At 43.9% G+C, this 21,845-nt stretch overlaps 1 protein-coding gene across 2 annotated transcripts in view; it reads right to left on the bottom strand.

Moving 5' to 3' along the window:
- PDXDC1 (pyridoxal dependent decarboxylase domain containing 1) overlaps nt 1-21,845 on the bottom strand; it is a 169,315-nt gene that overhangs the window by 100,656 nt on the left and 46,814 nt on the right. For both annotated transcript variants that reach the window (XM_068244776.1, XM_068244777.1), the window contains exons 2-3: nt 15,094-15,167; nt 99-167 (exon numbers count right to left, since the gene is read on the bottom strand). In XM_068244776.1, coding sequence (XP_068100877.1) covers nt 99-167; nt 15,094-15,167 — 143 coding nt within the window. The remainder of the gene's footprint in view (nt 1-98; nt 168-15,093; nt 15,168-21,845) is intronic.

Genomic DNA, 21,845 nt, shown 5'->3' with positions numbered 1-21,845 from the left:
TGTCATTGCATTACAGTCCAATTATACTGTCCATTGCAATGCAATGAACTTAGTCTGAAAGTGCCCTTAAAGATGCATACAAGTAAAACATCACTGACCTTCCCTGAAGAGGCCCAGGAATGTCCTTTCTAGTGTACTTCCTGGCATCCTTTTCATCTTCTGCTGACCTGGACATAAGACCGAAAAAAAATCTATTGATAAAAGAAAATCTTTCTAATATTGATCATTTACTATCATTCGTACCACTCAAACAAATTTCAACAGAAATCTTGTCCAAAAGGTGGCCACACACACACACACACGTTACAATAAAATGATAAAAATTTACGGCAATTCGATTAAAAAAAAAGAAAAAATATATGTATAGGATCCAATCACCTCCCTGCCGTTCCAGCGACGATCGGCGCCCTCCTATGCTTTGGCCAGCATCTCTGCTCCGTCTGACGTCAGGGCCGGGTCCCGGCTTGATGACGTCATCAAGCCGCGACCCGACCTGAGCGTCATTTGGAGCGGAGATGCCGGCCGGAGAAGGGGGTTACTGAGGCTCATCGCTGGAGCCTGGAAGGCAAGTGATAGCTGCTGCGCACAGGGGGGACACTTGGCCACACAGGGGGGAGACAGCCCAGCCAGCCACTGACAGGATCCGGCCACCCGACCCCCCCCCCCCCCCCCCAAACGCGCGCACCCCCCTCCACCGCAAAATGCCCTGGTCCATAAGGGGGGGGTTAGGCGGCTGGTCCCGAAGTGGTTAAAGTAGCCACCTTTTGCTTTGATTACTGCTTTACACGCTCTTGGCATTCTCTTGATGAGCTTCAAGAGGTAGTCACCTGAAATGGTTTTCACTTCACAGGTGTGCCCTGTCAGGTTTAATAAGTTGGATTTCTTGCCTTATAAATGGGGTTGGGACCATCAGTTGCGTTGTGGAGAAGTCAGGTGGATACACAGCTGATAGCCCTACTGAATAGACTGTTAGAATTTGTATTATGGCAAGAAAAAAGTAGCTAAGTAAAGAAAAATGAGTGGCCGGCATTACTTTAAGAAATGAAGGTCAGTCAGTCCGAAAAATTGGGAAAACTTTGAAAGTGTCCCCAAGTGCAGTTTCAAAAACCATCAAAAGCTACAAAGACTACAAAGTCTCACATGCGGACCGCCCCAGGAAAGGAAGACCAAGAGTCACCTCTGCTGCGGAGGTAAGTTCATCCGAGTCTCCAGCCTCAGAAATTGCTGCTAGAACTCTGTGCATTGACCTGGTCTCCAATCTGAGCTGCTGTTAACCTGCAGACACATCTCTAGAACAACTGTTAAAGAGGAGACTGTGTGAATCAGGCCTTCATGGTAGAATATCTGCTAGGAAACCACTGCTAAGGACAGGAAACAAGCAGAAGAGACTTGTATGGGCTAAAGAACACAAGGAATGGACATTAGACCAGGGGAAATCTGTGCTTTGGTCTGAGGAGTCCAAATTTGAGATTTTTGGTTCCAACCACCGTGTCTTTGTGCGACACAGAAAAGGTGAACGGATAGTCTCTACATGCCTGGTTCCCACCGTGAAGCATGGAAAAGGAGGTGTGATGGTGTGGGGGGTGCTTTGCTGGTGACACTGTTGGGGATTTATTCAAAATTGAAGGCATACTGAACCAGCATGGCAACTACAGCATCTTGCAGTGGCATGCTATTCCATCCGGTTTGCGATTAGTTGGACCATCATTTATTTTTCAACAGGACAATGACCCCAAACACACCTCCAGGCTGTGTAAGGGCTATTTGACCAGGAAAGAGTGTGATGGGGTGCTGCGCCAGATGACCTGGCCTCCACAGTCACCAGGCCTAAACCCAATCAAAAAGGTTTACGGTGAGTTGGCCGGCAGAGTGAAGGCAAAAGGGCCAACAAGTGCTAAGCACCTCTGGGACCTCCTTCAAGACCGTCGGAAGACCATTTCAGGTGACTACCTCTTGAAGCTCATCAAGAGAATGCCAAGAGTGTGCAAAGCAGTAATCAAAGGAAAAAAGGTGGCTACTTTGAAAAACCTAGAATATGACATATTTTCAGTTGTTTCACGTGTACGTGTGTGTGTGTACGTGTGTGTGTGTGTGTACGTGTACGTGTGTGTGTGTGTGTGTGTCCTAGTTTAAGTGCTGATATCAAGCAGAGTCATGCCATTCTGATACTACTGTCAAATACTTGTATGTTTTGATGTGTCCCCTGTAGTGTATTCTCGCTGTCTAGTGTCTTCTGCACTGTATACCGGCTGTCTAGCATCCCAGTTGTCCAGTGTCCCTGTAATATATTCCAGCATTTTAGTGTACCCTGAAGCGTATTCAAGTATTTTCTCCTGCAGTGCCAATGCTATTGTAGTTCCTACAGCAGTTCTCCTGCAAGTCAGAAACAGACCTACCCATTTGTGAACACACTCAGAATAACCTTAGGACTTTTTTACTCATAGAAATGAAAATGTACCGGTAAGCATTTTAAGTTTGTTCACATACAGGCATTTTAAAATGCTTCCAAATGACCCTACCTCATTTGCAAGCATTGTGAAGCATTTACTGCTTACAATTACTTCAACAGACCTTCCTGGCAATTTGAAGTGCATAAAAAAAAGCATCACTGGTATTTCTGATGTATGTTTCAACAAATCCCAATCTATTCAAAATAGCAAAAACAAAAGACAGTAGTGGCATTCGAATATAGCCATATGGCATGAATTGCTAGACCAGAGCTTGTGTAGTCTGACTCACATGTAATTTGCTAAAAACCCAAGGACCTGGCAGTTACTATACTGATAGAATTGACACAATCTTTTCTAAGGTTTGCAGTTACTCTTATCACATGTCCTTTTCTTTGGAAAGGTTATACTGGCAAGGCATCAAATTGATCTTACTATTTAGATTTAATATCATTTTGGATGTCTTCCCATGTATGCTGGACTTGTAGAGTTCATAAGATACATTACTAGGATAAACTTTGTTTCCATCAAGAGATTAATATATGTAATCATTTTTTGCTAAAATATGCCTGCATGGGCAACGGGACATGGCAGCACAGAGGAAGGAACATGCCAACTGGAGAGGCGAGTGAGCAATTTGCAGCGCTAATACTCCGCATAGGGCCCCCGGGGAGAGCAGCATTAACCGGCGGGGACCTGGGGGAGTGGTGGTAAATTATTTTTAATGTGGAAATCATTAAAAATCAATGCGCAACACTTGCAGCAATAGATCCCTGTTTGATCAGATGTCGATCATAGAGGGAAAATAGCTTTTGGGTACAACAGGATAAAAGTCTGGCAGTTTATAGCAGGCCTTCTGACTGGCATACACGGCTCGTTTATTCCTTATCAATCGAGCCGCTGATGGCTCGATTGATAATATCAGACAGGTCCGATGACCCGCCAGATAGATTCCCCGCTCGATCCCCACGGGCGGACAATAGCGGGAATCGAGCGGCTGATAAGGGATGCCCGCGGGGATGCACGGGAATCAATCCGCGCGGACGAACGGTGACGCGCTGGCTCGATCCGGCGCATAAAACTCACTGTGTATTCCCAGCATTAGTTCCTAGACACATTCTGACAGCAACAGAAAAGTATTTAAAACAAAAACAAACCAAAACAAAAAATTAGATAAGAGCATGCTGCCATAATGTATTTTAAGCAGAAAGGAAGAGGGGGCAAGGAATGGAGGAAGTAGAATTATAAAAATGTCAGATAGCTACACAGGATGCCAAGGTCAATATTAAATTGTATTTTCCTTATATTATCTTCCTCGCTTCAAAAGTTTTACAGAACTGCATGGATCCAAAAATCCCATTTCAGAACCAGAACATTTAAAAGGGACTCCGAGCAGTAAATAAAATCAAAATCTGAACTTACCCGGGGCTTTCTCCAGCCCAACGTAGGTCGGGAGGTCCCTCTGAGTCCTTCTGGCTCTTCTCCCAGGCAGGGCCGGATTTAGGCCTAGGGCACCTAGTCCATGGCCTAGGGCACCACAAGAGCAAGGGCACCAAAGCAGCAGACTAATCTGTTGCAGCATTTGCAAGCTTGCAAATTCTGCAATGCAGGGATATCAGGCCGGTGCCTGACCGCAAGTACTCTGCTGCCAGCTATCTGTGCAGCACCGCCATGCTCTCTGTGCACATTGGCATTGTGACGGGCGGCTACGGTCTTTGGCAACATTGAAGACAGAGGGGAAGAGGAAGCTACTACATTGAAGATAAGCAGAGAAGTGAGTGACACTGATTGCTGCTGTTGTGTGGAGGCAAGCTGTACTGAAAGGGGGGAGTGGGAAAGGAAGGGATTCAGGGAGTAATCTGGCTTCCTATACTGGAGGGAAGGGTCATCTTGCTACCTATACTGAAAGTGGGCGGCTGGTGACATTGGCCTTGGGCGGTAAAAAGTACAAATCCGGCCCTGCTCAAAAATGGCTCCCGGCGGCACTGGGACCGAGTGTGGGGCTCCCTCTTCCGGAAAGACAAACATCAGTCGTCACCACGCCAGCATGTGCTGTACTGTCACGCCGGCCGCCGTGAGGTGGCCGGCGTGGTGACGACTGACGTCATCTTTCCGGAAGAAGGAGCCCGACACTCTGTCCCAGTGTCGCCGGGAGCAATTTCTAAACAGGGCCTGGGAGAAGAGCCAGAAGGACGCCGAGGGACCTCCCGACCTATGGTGGGCTGGAGAAAGCCTCAGGTAAGTTCAGATTTTGATTTTATTTACTGCTCAGAGTCCCTTTAATATTTCAGCACTCTGGCCTGGCTGGGGAGATCATTGTCATTTACAGTGGGATGCGAAAGTTTGGGCTACCTTGTTAATCGTCATGATTTTCCTGTATAAATCGCTGGTTGTTACAATAAAAAATGTCAGTTAAATATATCATAATAGGAGACACAAACAGTGATATTTGAGAAGTGAAATAAATTTTATTGAATTCACAGAAAGTGCGCAAAAATTGTTTAAATAAAATTAGGAAGGTGCATAAATTTGGGAACGGTTGTCAATTTATAGATTCCAAAACCTTTAGAACTAATTATTGGAACTGAAATTGGCTTGGTAAGCTCAGTGACCCCTGACCAACATACACAGATGAGTCCAATTATAAGAATAAGAGTATTTGGGGGGGGGGGGGGGGGGGGGGGTCATTCGTAAGTTTTCCACCTCTTAATTTTCTCTGAAGAGTAGCAACATGGGGGGTCTCAAAACAACTCTCAAATGACCTGAAGACAAAGATTGTTCACCATCATGGTTTAGGGGAAGGATACAGAAAGCATGTCTCCGATATTTCAACTGTTTCCACAGTTAGGAACAGATTGAGGAAATTGAGAACCACAGGCTCAGTTCAAGCTATGGCTAGAAGTGGCAGACCAAGAAAAATCTCGGATAAACAGAAGTGACGAATGGTAAGAACATTCAGAGTCAACCCACAGACCAGCTCCAAAGACCTACAACATCATCTTGCTGCAGATGGAGTCACTGTGTATCGTTCAACCATGGGGCGCACTTTACACAAGGAGAGGCTGTATGCGAGAGTGATGCAGAGGAAGCCTTTTCTCTGTCCACAGCACAAAGAGGTATTGTAAAGAACATTTGGACAAGCCAGCTTTATTTTGGAATGAGGTGCAGTGGACTGATGAAACTAAAATGGAGTTATTTGGGCATAACAATGGGCATTATGCATGCCAAGAAAAACACCTGCTACCTACAGTAAAATATGGTGGTGGTTCTATCATGCTGTGGGGCTGTGTGGCCAGTGCAGGGGCTGGAAATCTTGTCAAAGTTGAGGGACACTTGGATTCCACTCAGTATCAGCAGATTCTGGAGACTAATGTCCAGGAATCAGCGACAAAGCTGAAGCTGCGGCGAGGCTGGATTTTTAAACAAGACAAACCTAAACACTGCTCGAAATCCACTAAGCCATTCATGCAGAGGCACAAGTACAATGTTCTGGAATGGCCATCTCAGTCCCCAGACTTGAATACAACTGAACATTTGTGGTGTAAGTTAAGAGAGCTGTCCATGCTCGGAAGCCATCAAACCTACGGTAAATGTACTAGAGATGTTTTGTAAAGAGGAATGGTCCAAAATACCTTCAACCAGAATCCAGACTCTCATTGGAACCTACAGGAAATGTTTAGAGGCTGTAATTTCTGCAAAAGGAGGATCTACTAAATATTGATTTAATTTCTTTTTTTCTTTATGCACCTGCCTAATTTTGTTTAAACAATTATTGCGTATTTTCTGTAAATCCAATAAACTTAATTTCACTTCTCAAATATCACAGTGTGTCTCCTATATGATATATTTAACTGACATTTTTTTTATCAAAGCAACCAATGATTTATACAAGAAAATCCTGACAATTATCAAGGTTGCCCAAACTTTCACATCCCACTGTATCATATGGTTATCTTCCCAGAGTTTAATGGTAGGTCTGTGCAAGTTTGATTTTTGTTATTTCCATGACACTTCCCCAACATGGTATTATTTATTGCATTATATATGACGCACACCAGCATGATCCTGTGGTGTTGAAGTTCCTTGTGATACTTGATGTTTAGTTAGCGTTATTACACGGTTTGCAACCATTACTCTTGCATAGCTTAATTACCCTAGTAATGATGACATAAACAGAATAAAGCTTTTTATGAATCAGTATGTTTCTGAGCTTAAAGAGAGTCTGAAGCAAATAAAATTACCCCTCTGCTGTACAGTGCTCTTCAGCATTATGATCAAAGATGAAAATTTATTTAACCCCCCAAAATCCCACGACTTTCCAGGTCGTGGATTTTGCTGCCCAGGGGAGGCAGAGCTGAGCGTAGTAGCTCTGCCTCCAGTGCAGTCAATCTCCACCTCTCCCCGCCCCTCTCAGTGAACGAAGACAGAGGGGTGGGGAGAGGCGGAGATTGACTGGAGCAAAGGCAGAGCTACTGCACAAAGCTCCGCTTCCTCCAGGAAGTACCGGACGATTTTGCCCCAGGGATTTCGGGGTGGGTTAAATACCATCGTTCAGCCGCGCGGATGCAGCGATTCATCTTTGATCATAATGATGAAGAGGACTAGAATAAAAAGGGGATTTTTTTTTTCGCTTCAGACTCTAAGTGTGTATATGCACAATTAGTGTTGCCCACAGGTATAAGGGCGTCAAGAATAGTGTTCTCTACAGAGGCCTTGCTAGCCTGTAACCTAGAGATGACTTCTGCTGCTATGGATGGGGCAGAAGGGACAATGTTCAGTGCACAATTAAGCAGTATGAATCAGGAGCCGTAAGGAGGAAGAACAATGGACTCAGTGCTCAGGCAAGATGACACAGCAATATGGCTCTCTTGCTGACACTTCAGGGATGATCGGGGCCCACTGTTCACACACTACAGCCTCTGCACCATGTAATCAGAAAAGTAGGAGGCGCCCTTTAGTATAGCACAATAGTGAATAGGTATTTCGAATTCACAGGGTAAGAGTAAATATTCCTACCTGTGATGAAGACTCTCAGATCGATATATTGGGCGCCCAGCAACCCGCGTTAGCTTTTTAAGCACGATTATTTGACCTGAGGAAGCGACTTGTGGTCGCGAAACGCGTTGTCCAAGTGCTTAATCCAAATTCTCAATAAATTGTTTTACAATATATCGATCTGAGAGAGTCTTCATCACAGGTAGGAATATTTACTCTTACCCTGTGAATTCGAAATACCTATTCACTATTGTGCTATACTAAAGGGCGCCTCCTACTTTTCTGATTTCCTAAAATTTCATACCCTACTGGTTAGGGCGGGTGTCCCCATCTCTGTATAGGACACCCCTTTTTCTCAAGAGCAGCGACCTTAAAGGCCGAGTGGAGACGGTACTTCTCCACATGTGCAGATAGTGGTTGCCGTCATAAGCAACCCACTTTTGTGAGTATACTGATTTCTACTACTTAGTCCCAATACTGAGACGTTATCACGCGATATCGGGCTCCCGGTGTCCCTGTGTTTTTGTCTTGTTTCTACCCAGTCCGAATATCTGCACCATGTAGTATGTGTACAAGGCTATAGGTGGTTGTCTGAAGGTCAGAATAGGGGGTTCTAAAAAGAATATTTCTTTCATAGACTTATTCTCTGTGACAATGGAATGGTCCTGTATTCTATATAGGTAGCTACCAGTTGTAGTTCTCTACCTACCATTGCAAGCATAATGTATAAACTTCATGCAGAGTGTCCTGGCCGTGATTTGAACCTGAAGCGCTAATGCTGCTTTGAGAGTTCTAGCCACACAGTAAAATAAAATGAAACAAGGATGCTAACTGGTTGCTCTGGGTAGCAACAACTTCATTTTTCTGTAATGTTCCATGCACCTGTTTTGATAAAATTACATAGATGCAGAGACCGTACATTTCTGGTGTGAAATCTTGAGATGCAGAATGAAAGGAAGTTAAAATAAAACAGACAAGCAGCAACTCAAGCCACATTAGCAAGGAGGTGTGTAACCGCCATCACCCCCCATAATTTGTGCACCCATTCTTGGCCCATACCCTACCCCCTAAATTTTAGTCACTCTGTGATTTCGCTTTCGAGTAGCGTAGCAGGGTAGAAGTCTTGCCTCCTCCAGAGCTATATCCAATCTGTTATGTGCTGCAGCCACCCACTGTCACTCATCTCCTTTCTGGTCTTAGAGTCATCAATGGCATGCAGAAGACCAGGACAGAAGCAAGGGAGATTCAGTGACTGCAGTATAGGAGGTTTGTTCCGACCCAGTGCTGGAGTAGTTGAAGCACACCTCAAGTAGGAGCAATATAGAAGCTGACAGGTTTATTTACTTTAAGGCTGCTTACACACCAAGACGTTACAGGCGCACGTTAGTGCGCCTGTAACGCTCCCCCAACGCACAGCAATGTAACACAAGTGGGCTGTTCACACAGCCCACGTTGCGTTACATGTAATGCTGCACGTTCGGTGCAAAGTGCAGCATGCTACGGCGTTGGAGCGGCTATAGCCGCGTTAGACTGTTTGCACATGCGCAGTGGGGGGCGGAGAGGAGGCGGGGAGAGCCAGCTACAGTAGCCGCGCACATGGCTACTTAATATTCACTGCACTGGCGGCAGCTGATTGGCCGGTGGGACCACGTGATGCGGAGTGTCTCGCTCCGCATCACGTGGTCCCGCTGGCCAATCAGCGCCACTCTGGGAGACATTATAGGAATCGAGCCGCCGAACGCGGCTCACTCTACCGTCGGCTTTTGCAGCACCATACGTTGTGTTAGGTGCACGTTATGCGACCTTAACGTGGCACCTAACACAACGTCTTGGTGTGCAAGAAGCCTTAAAGGGAACCTGGAGCTAGAGGTTTATGGAGGCTGCTATATGCATTTACTTTTAAGCAACACCAGTTGCCTGGCTATCCAGCTGATCCCATGCCTCTAATATTTTTAGCTAGAGACCCTGAACAAGCATGCAGCAGATGAGGAGTTTCTGACATTTCAGTCAAATATGACTAGAATAGTTGCATGCTCGTTTCTGGTGGGTTTCAGACACTACTGCAGCCAAATAGACAAGCAGGGCTGCCAGGCAACTTATATTATTCAGTAGGAAATAAATATGGCAGCCTCCATATACTTCTCACCCAAGGTTTCCTTTAAAAAATGTATTTCTGGCCATCTTGCTGGTCCTCTGCCTATAATACTTTTAGCCATGGACCCTGACAAACATGGAGATGACATGCTCTGACTTTAAGGGGCACTATGGCGAAAAATTGTAAAATTTAAAATAAGTGCAAATATATACAAATAAGAAGTATGTTTTCCCAGAGTAAAATGAGCCATAAATGATTTTTCTCCTATGTTGCTGTCACAGTAGGTAGTAGAAATCTGACAGAAGCGACAGGTTTTGGACTAGTCCATCTCTTCATAGGGGAATCTCAGGGACTTATTTATTTTCAAAAGCACTTAGGCCTAGTGCACACCAGAGCGGTTCTGCTGCGGTTTGCAATCCGCTTTCGGGTGCGGATCCGCTAGGTTAATGTATTTCAATGGGCTGGTGCACACGAGAGCGGGAGGCGTTTTGCAGAATCGCATACTCCCGGGCTGCTGCAGATTTTGGATTGCGGATGCTTTTCTGCCTCAATGTTAAGTATAGGAAAAACGCAAACCGCTCTGAAAAACGGCACTTCAGAGCTGTTTGCCAGGCGGTTTTTGTTACAGTAGCTGTTCAGTAACAGCTTTACTGTAACAATATATGAAATCTACTACACCAAAAACGCTTCACAAAACCGCAAAATGCTAGCTGAAATGCTACATAAAAATAAGAAAAAGCGTTTCAAAATCTGCTAGCATTTTGCGGATCTGCTAGCGGGTTTTGGTGTGCACCAGGCCTTAGTGAATGGCAGTGGCTCTGTCCAACTGCCAAAAAACTGTGTAGCGAGCAGGGAAGCTGGCCAGCATCATTGTTTAAATCCTTTTTAGGGAATATCTTTATAAAGAATAAAGGCCATGCTGAGAATCCCCTATGAAGAGATGGACTAGTCCAAAACCTGTTGCTTCTTTCAGATTTCTACTACCTACTGTGACAGCAACATAGGAGAAAATTTATGGCTCATTTTACTCTGGAGAAAAATGTACTTTTGTCTAAAAAAATGTACTGTTATTTGTCTAGGTTTGCACATATTTTAAATTTTACAAATTTTCGCCATAGTGTCCTTTTAAGTCTAACAAGATTAGCTGCATGCTTGTTTCAGGTATGCGATTCAGACACTACTTGTAGCCAAATTGATCAGCAGGACAGCCAGGCAACTAGTATTGTATACAAAGAAATAATATGGTGGCTACCATATGCCTCTCACTTTAGGTTCCCTTTAGGCTACTTGCATACCAAGACGTTGCGTTAGGTGCACGTTATGCGACCTTAACGTAGCACCTAACACAACGTATGGTGCTGCAAGAGCCGACGGTAGAGTGAGCCGCGTTAGGCGGCTCGATTCCTATAATGTCTCCTAGAGTGGCGCTGATTGGCCAGCGGGTCCACGTGATGCGGAGCGAGACACTCCGCATTACGTGGTCCCGCCGGCCAATCAGCGCCCGCCAGTGCAGTGAATATTAAGTAGCCATGTGCGCGGCTATTGTAGCTGGCTCTCCCCGCCTCCTCTCCGCCCCCCACTGCGCATGTGCAAACAGTCTAACGCGGCTATAGCCGCTCCAACGCCGTAGCATGCTGCACTTTGCGGAGAACGTGCAGCGTTACATGTAACGCAACGTGGGCTGTGTGAACAGCCCACTTGTGTTACATTGCTGTGCGTTGGGGGAGCGTTACAGGCGCACTAACGTGCGCCTGTAACGTCCCTGTGTGTAAGCAGCCTTAAGATGCTGCCCTGCTGCACTACTCTGCATCGCAGGGAAGGGGGAGATGACAACTACCAAGGAAGCCTAGGAGGAGGATCTGAGCGATGGAAGGAATACGTTGAGCCCCTGCTCCCCACTAAGCCACACTGCAGCGGCAGGAGCTGCCCCCCTGGTAGTTACATAACTGCACATAAAAAATTCTGCATATTTTGGACATTTTTGAATAGAAAATGTATAGTGGAATCAGTTTTAATCTTTTTTTTAATGAATTTAAAATCTTTAAGTTTTTTAGCATGCTTCTCCTTAAAAATTCTAGCTTTGGAGCGTATCAACGCCCTGGTCTATGAGCCTCCATTTCCAGAAGATGTGGGACCCTTGGATTTCTAATGAGCATTCGAGAGGTGTGCAACATTAACTGGGCCTATAACAATTTTTTTGTCTCCTGCCATGCCTTTATCTGGTCATTTTGTGGGGCCTAGATAGGACACTTATTTATAACCTGCCTGAATACCTTTGCAAACACTATTACTTATGTATCATCTCTACCTACACTGGTCTATAGCTTTGACTATTGAATAATTTGTCATGTACCTTTTTTATTTTCTTCAGTTACTAGTCTTTTCAATGTTTCATCTTGATATCTGCAGTCCCTGTTGGACTTGCAGATTGTATTATTTATTTTATGAAAGTTGGCATTCTGTGCCTAATAAAAGTATTTGAAACTAAAAATACTAGCTTCAATAAAATTAAATGACAGCAAAACATAGCTTTAATCGCCATGAAAGGAATCTGTGCTAAACTTGTTTAGGCAGAGCTAAAATTGGGATATTTAAAATTCAAGGCTTTAGTAGAATTGGTTCTCGGGGTTGCAGGGATCTCCTAGTGGAGATAGGAAAAAAAAAAAACCACACCAGGAGCTCCTTATGGTGTAGTAGGTTAAGGTACCTTCTTAAAGAGACTCCGTAACAAAAATTGCATCCTGTTTTTTATCATCCTACAAGTTCCAAAAGCTATTCAAATGTGTTCTGGCTAACTGCAGCACTTTATACTATCACGGTCTCTGTAATAAATCAATGTATCTTTCCCCTGTCAGATTTGTCGGCCTGTGTCTGGAAGGCTGCCAAGTTCTTCAGTGTTGTGGTTCTGCTATGAACTCACCCTTCCAGGCCCCTCTCTGCACACTGCCTGTGTGTTATTTAGATTAGAGCAGCTTCTCTCTTATCTTTTACAAGCTGGATAAATCGACCTCTGAGCTGGCTGGGCTTTAAAGGAATACTTAAGGGAAACAAAAAAAAATGACATTTACTCACCCGGGGCATCCCTCAGCCCCCTGAAGCTGGATGGTGCCCTCGCAGCCCTGCTCCGATCGTCCTGTCCCCGCCGGCGGCTACTTCCGGGTTCGGCGACAGCCGTCGACAGGCTGGGAACGCGGCTGATTTTCCGCGTTCCCACTCGCTATATGCTGCTATAGCGTAGCTATATACGCTATAGCAGCATATAGCGAGTGGGAACGGGGAAAATCAGCCGCGTTCCCAGCCTGTCGGCAGCTGTCGCCGAACCCGGAAGTAGCCGCCGGCGGGGACAGGACGATCGGAGCGGGGCTGCGAGGGCACCATCCAGCTTCAGGGGGCTGAGGGATGCCCCGGGTGAGTAAATGTCATTTTTTTTTGTTTCCCTTAAGTATTCCTTTAACATACTGAGGAATTACAAACAAGGGCAAAGCTGTTTGCAGGAAGAAAAGAGCAGCCTGAAACTTCAGTGCATGGGGGAAAGAAACACACAAATGATCTCTTGAGATTCAAAAGGAAGGCTGTATACAGCCTGCTTGTGTATGGATGTATTTTCTATGTGTGGACATACTGTACATCAACCTACTTCCTGTTTTGGTGGCCATTTTGTTTGTTTACAAACAAACTTTTTAAAACTGTTTTTAACCACTTAATGCGGCGAGGAGCGGCGAAATTGTGACAGAGGGTAATAGGAGATGTCCCCTAACGCACTGGTATGTTTACTTTTGAGCGATTTTAACAATACAGATTCTCTTTAAATAAGTACAGCAAGTCTGTAGAGTGATACTCACAAATGTGGGTTGCAACACTCGCAACCACAGTGAGGAAAACCGGTCCTCACTCAGTGTCTTGGGTGCTTCAGCTGAACACATCGCGCCCAAAAAATATTGTAGAAAGTAAAAAAACAAAAACAAACAAAAAAAAAAAAAAAAAAAACACACACACACACACACACCTTAAAACAGACGGCCCCCCAGCAGAATGGGGGGCTGTTGAACTAGTAAAGTAGGGTGGAGGGGGCTTCCCAAAAATCTTTTACAGTAGTAATCAAATAAACCGTACGGGTCTCTGCGGTGGCCACAAGTTGCGGATCCGGAATGTATCAGTTCCGGCTACAATAAAGTAGCCGGAACTAGATACATTGCAGTGCCAGAAAGGCACCGCAAGCATGGGGGATAACGGCGTGTAGTCCGGGCCCCCCAAGTGGCATAGGACCGGTGCTGGAAGCATCCGGTCCTATTGCCAGCGTGATGAGAAATATCCGTTTCTCATTGCACAGCATGGCCACATGTTCGGGTCAGGATCCAGCCCGGGTCCGCAGCCGCACCGGGACGGACGGCAAAAATAGAGCATGTTGGGAAAAAGCCGTATCGTCCCAGAGCTGCGTTCCCGGATCGGATCTGGATGGTCGCACAAGTGTGAATGAATACATTGATTAACAATGTATCCATTCACCATCCGCTGTGTACGGAGCGTTCCGGGTCCGGGGAAGCCGAACCTGGAACGCTAATTTGAACCGGGCCTTAGGGCATTTGCGGATTTTTATTTTTTTTAAGCACTGGCGATTTTGAAAAATCGCCCTAAAAGTGCTTGTGCAGTGATTTCCTATTAAAGTGTTCACATGAGTGCTTCAAATACGTGCCACTCTCAAAAGCGCTGCCTGTACCATTTTCTGAGCGATTTGGCTCAATGGAAGGTATAGGGAGATCTCTAAGCACTTGAAAAAGTGCTTTGTATAGCGATTTCCCAGGCACTTTTAAGAATAAATACATTGTATTTATTCTTTTCCTGGTCTAAGAGTTCACTTCCTGACTGATGTCAGGAAGTGAAATTTTCAATCGCTCATCAAAAGCGCTAAGAAAAGCGCTTACCAAAAAAACAAAAAAACGCTCACTCAGAAAAATGCCAGGAATCCCTTGGAAAAAAAAAAAAATCACGCACAAAAAACGGTCATCGCAAGCGATCGCACTTGCAATTTATAATGTGAACAAAGCCTAAAAGATAACGCATTTCGCAAATCGCAGTGAGCTGAGGAAACGGACTGTGATCCACAAAACCCATCATCTTTGACTGATCAACTGATCAGTACATTACCTTTAACCCCATATATACACATTTGTCCTTGCTTGGAGGTATGCTTTTTTTATGGCATATTAATGTATACGATTTTTGGGACGTCTCCTCCACCATACTTTGCAAAACTGTACACATTGCCCGGGGGTTCAGTGTGATAGTGCAGAGGTGGTAATAGGAAATAAAGGCAGCAGCCTTCATATTACTGTCGCTTTGGGTTTCTTTGAAGAGAACATATGTCATGTTATATGTAGGTAGGAACCAGTTTTTCTGCTCTTGCAGGCAGGAAATACCAGTGATAAAAAGTCTATTGAAGTTTAGCACAAGTCACATGGGCATTCTTTTCAGGCGTGACACCCGACAGGCTTTAAGAGAAGGTACAATATGCAGACAGCAGAAAAACAATTCTAATCAGCAAAGATACACATGTACCTCTGTCCATCTTCAAGCATCTTCATGGCTTCATTTAGGTTCTTCCCCATTTCTGCTAAAGTGGGATCAACCATCTACAAAGAAGAAAATAAGACCATCACGGAAATAAAGTGGTAAAAAGGTGAAAACCTCATGCTATTTGAGATCCTGTAACAGTGGTTAAGGTTTTTTTTTTTCTTCCCTTTTCTTTTTTTGACCTGTGTCTTCTTCAGATGGCTCTTTAAAAAGCATCATGGGTGTCGCACCTTTCTCTAGTCCAGCGGGGCCTACTTGGGTACACACCAAGTAGTTATAAGATGGTGAGGAATAGCTTAAGGCTCATACCCACTGAATCATTTTTCGTGATATTGTGCAACATCATTTAATGAAAATTTGTTAAAAAACATTGTTGACCAATGCATGCCAGTGGCGATCATTTGTCTATGAATGATTGACAGATCTGATTAAGTCATTGAGAATCATTCCAATTTTCACTGACTTGTGTGGGTTCACGCAATCTTGTAAATGATAGTTTACACGATTAGTTTCCGCCACAAACTGCAATTGTAGATGCAGCCACATCTGCCATCGGATAATCAGCTTTAGAGACTAGGGATCAATGAGCTGCAAATAATTTCTTCTTACATTCAAATGTCATGTAAAATATTATATGCAGCTTGAAATTGGACCAATCAGAATAACTTCCCGAGAATGTTTTTAGTCCAGGTTCAAGCTGCATAACTTTTACAAGAAATCTGAATGCAAGGTCAAATCATTTGCACCTCATTGTTCACCCCGTTCGTGACTATTTCGGCCTCATTTCAGCTCAGCCTAGAGATCAACTTTTAAGTAGATCCAGTCACTGAACACGAAAAGCACAACTTTCCTTGTGATTGGGATGAAATCTAAAATCCAACTACATAATTATTGCATGCACTGGTTTTCATAAACTCCTGCAGTTGTCCAGAGCTGTACATGCGTTTTGTAGCTTGCTGACTTTTCCAGACATGCACATTTAGATTCAATAATGCTAGGTGCATCAGATCACTGAGCAATTAGCACAGCTGCTGCATCGGGCCACATCCAGGCCAGTATTTAGAATGGACAGAGAAATGGAGATAAGTGTTCTTTATGAACCATGCCTTTCCAGATCTGGCCCATCAATTCATTTGCATTGTGCCAATAATGAATGAGGACCTCGGCCCTCAAAACTGAAGCTGGACTGGCCCATACGTAATAGAATCTTACTTTGCTAATCCCAAAGCAAGCATGCTAGGTGGGGCTAATAATCGTAATAGCTATATTGTTTGATCACTGATCATAATTCAGGAGACAGTCTATGGGCTATTCTGTGGTTGGTATTACAGCCATAAGTGCTTACAGATATGATCATGTCACGTGCATAGAGTATGTGTATTGATAGCTTGAAAAACGCCCAGATATAAAAAGCAGCACTTCCCTGTAACAAGTCAGTCATTAACAAAATTATAGAGCCATGCAATTCAGAGCCTAGCAAGTTCCTTGTGTGATCTCACAACTGTGTGCGTCTGACAGAGGAGACACACCTTGGACAAGCAGAATTGTGCGGACATCTCTTTACACCTGCTGAGAAGAAAGTCTTCTGTATCACTTTATCACTGCAGCTTTTAAACCAGTTTAGAAGAAAATCTGTTTATTTTGTTCAGATAGTATAATTTCTTCTCTAGCACATCTACAGCAAAAAATTATCCCTTTCTTTAATGCATGGTACACACCATGCAATTTTCTGCCAGATTAACTGATTGAAATTGATAATTCCAGGCAGATCCAAAATTGATTGGAAATCTGATCAGACGTGTCAAATTATTGATTCACCATGCCGATCTGACTGGAAATTGCATGGTGTGTACCAGGCATTAGCATCCTACTGAGATGCTACCAAAATAATACTAGTTTGTGTGGTGCAAATTGCACATTTGCTGATTACGGAGCTCTTGTAACTTAGGTAAATTACATGGAGAGACTGGGAGGAAAACCTGGTTTCAGCCACCTACTAGAAAGTGGTTATATTATACTGTATGTGTGCACATGCTATATCCAATCTCTAGATTCTCCCTTTGCAAGTCCCGAAAGGTCTTAAAGAATAATTGGTGATGGCCTGTGTGCTTTGAAAAATAAAAAAAAGAGCTTTTGCTCAGAAATTCTTCATGGCATGCAAGTATGATGAAGGTCTGACTGAAGATAAGACAGGGCTGCCTCTTTTGCCCAAATATGTTGGCACTTAAGCTGGCCACACAATCCAATTATTTGATTTATTTTTTTCAATATTGCCATCAAATACTTCTGGTCTCAGAAAGCTTGGGAGTTGGGGGTTAAAGGGTTTGTGGCGAATAAATATTGTTAGAGCAAAGATGCTGCATACAGAAACTATTTCAATGCAATAAAAAGCCTCCTGCAGTCGATGTTAGATTTGCTATCTGCAGAGTGTTGACACTCAGTGCCATCAAGAGCTCTGGAAATGCTGTACTGTCACCCTCTTAACAGCACTTGTCAACATTGCCACTGCTCTGTGAACAAAGCATGACATTCTATTTATAAAGTCTGGGATAACTGCTTCCACAGCAGTTGGAATCTTGAGACTGCCAAAAGCTTCAGACAAATTTCATGAAAAAAAACTTAAACGTGTACAGAACACAGGTGTCAATGCAGAGCAAGCTTTCAGATGTAAAGAACATTTAACTATAAAAAACAGAGTGAGCGAGGTGAATGTTTTTTTTATGCTGAAGCACAGCTCCTGAAGGAAAACAGATTAATATGCACATTACATGCAGCTAGAACATCTTCATGTAGCAGTCATTTGAACATCATCTCTCCTCACAAGTCTGGGATTGCTGGGCAGGTGCACACTGGTCTGCCAACATCACAATCTCCCCCTACTTCCATCTCCAGCACCCATGTCACTGCAAGCATTACCTACATATGATATCTGTAATTCAAGTCAAATCTTTGGTCTGTCATTGTTCTCTGTACCCTGCATGCCTTTGCATCAAGCTGGTAAGTAGGTATATGGACAGTTTCTCGGGTTTTTTTTCAGCCTCTGCTTCTCTTCCCCCACTACATAAGACAGGTAGAATACAATTAAGAATAAACAAAAAAAATTCTATTTTGGTGCCTCAAAAAGTGCTTTTAAATCAAAGCTGTATGTTCCACCCACAAAGCTTGTTGCATGCGGGCAACATTGAACTCAAAACACTCACTCATTCCTTACATTAGGGGTCCACAAACGTTTTGCGTCGAGGGCCGGGTGAACATACTTCAAACTGCTGGGGGACCGGAGTATACATAAAATGATGTAGAAGTCTTAGCGGGCCAGACAGTGAAGCTTACCCACAGTGGGACGTTGTGTTGTAATGCGACATTAAAGTCACAACGCAGCATTACAATGAAGCGCAAAAAAAAAAAAAAAAAAAAAAAATAAGTGGTAACGCACATTAACGCTGCATTACCGTCACATACAGTAGGTACAGTAAAGCATACAGGTATTGAAAAGTATGCTTTTCTTACCCTGTAACGTGTGCATTTAGAAATTACCATAATGCTACACGTTACAATGCGGTGCTAACGTCGCACTGTGAACGTCCAATAGTATTAGCATGGCAGTGCGGTAGGCTGCGTTATTAGACTTTATAAAAGCAGCTCTGCAATGTCCCACTCTGAATGTGACCTAAAGCCCAAGTCCATTTTATTTCATTTTTTATTACTATCCCCTTCCCTCAACTAACATCACTGTGAGCCTGCACTTACAAAATGCCCCCCTCAGAAACTTTTGACCCCATCATCCAGTCATTAAACCATGCAGATGAAACCACTCCAAGGCACTCAATTTCTCATCAGCAGAGTGCCACGTCTTTCCAGCAGACATTCCCACACTGCTTCACTCTCAAACCACAACACCAGCCACTCGATATACAGAAGGGGATGTTAGGAGCTTGAACAACCCTGTCTTCATGCCAAAAGAAAGGTGAAGGGTGCTGCAGGTGCGAAGTTCCACCCAGAAGTCACCCACAGGAAACTGAAAAGAAACTGATGTGCACCTAGACCATGTCATCACTATAACCTATGGTGGTTCTGGGGTGGATGCATCAGAGTTACTTGTGAAGTGTGGTGGTGGGGAGGAAAGGGGGATGTAGTAAAACTCATCAGATCTAATAATATCTGCAGCCCATGCCTGAACCACTTTCCTTGCCTCTTCAACATACCATTGATGGCTGGACTGCATCTAACAAATGATTAGCTGGACATTAAGTTGGGTACAAACGTATAATGAATGTCACCAGACACCCAGCAGGGATCAGGCCTTGTATCCTAGGCAGTAGGGGGTTGAGTACTGTACAGACACATAAGCCAAAAGGCTGGCAAAGCATTTTGCTGCGATGCAGGCAGGCCGAAAGAACAGTGTATGACAAAGCAGGTGGTGCTAGAACAATGCTCTCAGCTGAGTCAATCCACCACTGCGGATCAACTGCAGATGCATCAAGAGATGTCAGGGGCAACTGAGCAAATTCTCAGCTAAACGGTTCCCACCGGCTACATCTGCCAAGAACCATGGTGCATGTGTCCAAAGCTTTATACTTGCTTCTTTAGCCACACAATGAACTTTCTCCAGACTTGACAACTACTTCAGTTCAGAAGCTGCACTCTGTCTACTCTACCACATCTTTTCCAAGGCTAATGTTAGGCCACTCTGCCATTTACTTGAATCTGATGTGGGGAACCCCTCCCCTAAAAAACATACTGGAAATGCAACTATTTCTGGCTCACTTAAGTCAGATTAATGGATAGTTTTCAAAATGATAGACTTCAGGACCATGGGGACTATGAGGATAGACTGGTTATATGCAATGGTTTTAAAGCACATCAGAGAAAATCTTTGCACAGTTTTGTACCGGGAAAAAAAAAAAAAAAAAAAAAAAAAAAAAAAAAAAACATCCCTTAAAGAAGAAGAGCTTTCTAAAATCATTAACTCTATAGAGAAGCAGTATATTAACTTTACCACTGAATCTGCCTATACTGAATGTCAGACAACACTAAACTTTAATGCATGAAAACAAAAACAAACAAAAAAAAACACTAGTCAAAAGGTTTTTTTTACTGAACATACTACGAGCAAGAAGAAAAGATTGTCTTTAGCCCAACCTTCCAAAATCTCACTAAGGCCCAGTGCACACCGAGCGGTTTTTGATGCTATCCGCTGGCCGCATCCACCTGTCAAACCGCTCAGTTAATGTAGCTCAATGGGCTGGTGCATTATGTGGCATCAGGCTTAAGGTGGTTACACACATCAGATAAAAGTATTTGGAAAATGAAAGACCACAGACCAATCTTACCCCCTTCCATGTAGTATGAGAGCCATACCTGCACAGTCTATTCTATTGAGCTGAACTCCATATCAGATAAAAAAATCTTTGCAAGATGCTGCACACAAAGATGCTGTACACATGCAACAGATCAGTATCTGCAAAAGATCAGCTCCTGCAAAACGCATTTATAGTCTATGAAATCTGCAGATCTCATACACACCTTGCTTAACAGACATTCATCTGCAGATCAGACTATCATCTGCAGAGCTGATGATCCATCCTGGTGGATCTGATCTGCACATCAATGTCTGTTAAACAAGGTGTGTATGAGATCAGCAGATATCAGACTATAAATGCATTTTGCAATAACGGATCTTTTGCAGGAACTGATCTTTTGCAGATACTGATCTTTTAACGTACAGCATCTTTGTGTGCAGCATCTTGCAAAGATTTTTATTTGATGGGGAGTTCAGCTCAATAGAATAGACTATGCAGGTATGGCTTTCCTACTACATGGAAGGGGGCAAGATTGGTCTGTGGTCTTTCATTTTCCAAAGACTTATCCGATGTGTACCCACCTTTAGGCAGCCACAAGTGCAGCGTAGTTTTAACTACGGGCTGGTCCTGAACTGGCTAATTAAGTAGCCTTGTAGTGGATACATGCATAGGAATCCACTTTTCTGTGCTGAAACAGAAAAGATTAACAGCACAGATGCAGTTTACCTTAAAAATATTTTTCCTCTAGGTCTCATCCACCCACGTAAACAAAATAATAATTAAAAAAAACACACACACACACACACACACACACACACACACACACACACAGATCACTCAAGCCAACCATATTCCATATGGTCACACCTCTCAAATCGTCCCAAACAGCCACGCAGCTTATAATGATCTGGGTTGCCTACTGTTCACCTAGGCAGCAGGAGACACCAGAAAGGGAGCGATCAAGTGGGAGTCAGGAAATTCTGCAATGACATGTACTGCAGGATTTTCAAATGACTAGATAAGACAGAAAATAAGAAGCCCAGGATAAGAAACTGCATAAGATCACTTATTTATGATGCAACTGGATTCACAGATATGGATCTACTACGCCACCATACTAGGCAGTACGGTGGCGTGGTGGTTAGCGCTCTCACCTTGCAGTGCTGGGTCCCCGGTTCGAATCCCAGCCAGGTCAACATCTGCAAGGAGTTTGTATGTTCTCCTCGTGTCTGTGTGGGATTCCTCAGGGCACTCCGGTTTCCTCCCACATCCCAAAAGCATACAGACAAGTGAGTTGGCTTCCCCCTAAATTGGTTCTAGACTATGATACATGCACTACACGATATAGACATAACTATGGTAGGGACTAGATTGTGAGCCTCTCTGAGGGACAGTTAGTGACAAGACCATATACCATATATGTCGGCACTATATAAA

Source organism: Hyperolius riggenbachi, chromosome 7, assembly GCF_040937935.1.
Source record: "Hyperolius riggenbachi isolate aHypRig1 chromosome 7, aHypRig1.pri, whole genome shotgun sequence".
NCBI lineage: Eukaryota > Metazoa > Chordata > Amphibia > Anura > Hyperoliidae > Hyperolius > Hyperolius riggenbachi.
This window is presented reverse-complemented; position numbering and strand designations above follow the sequence as displayed.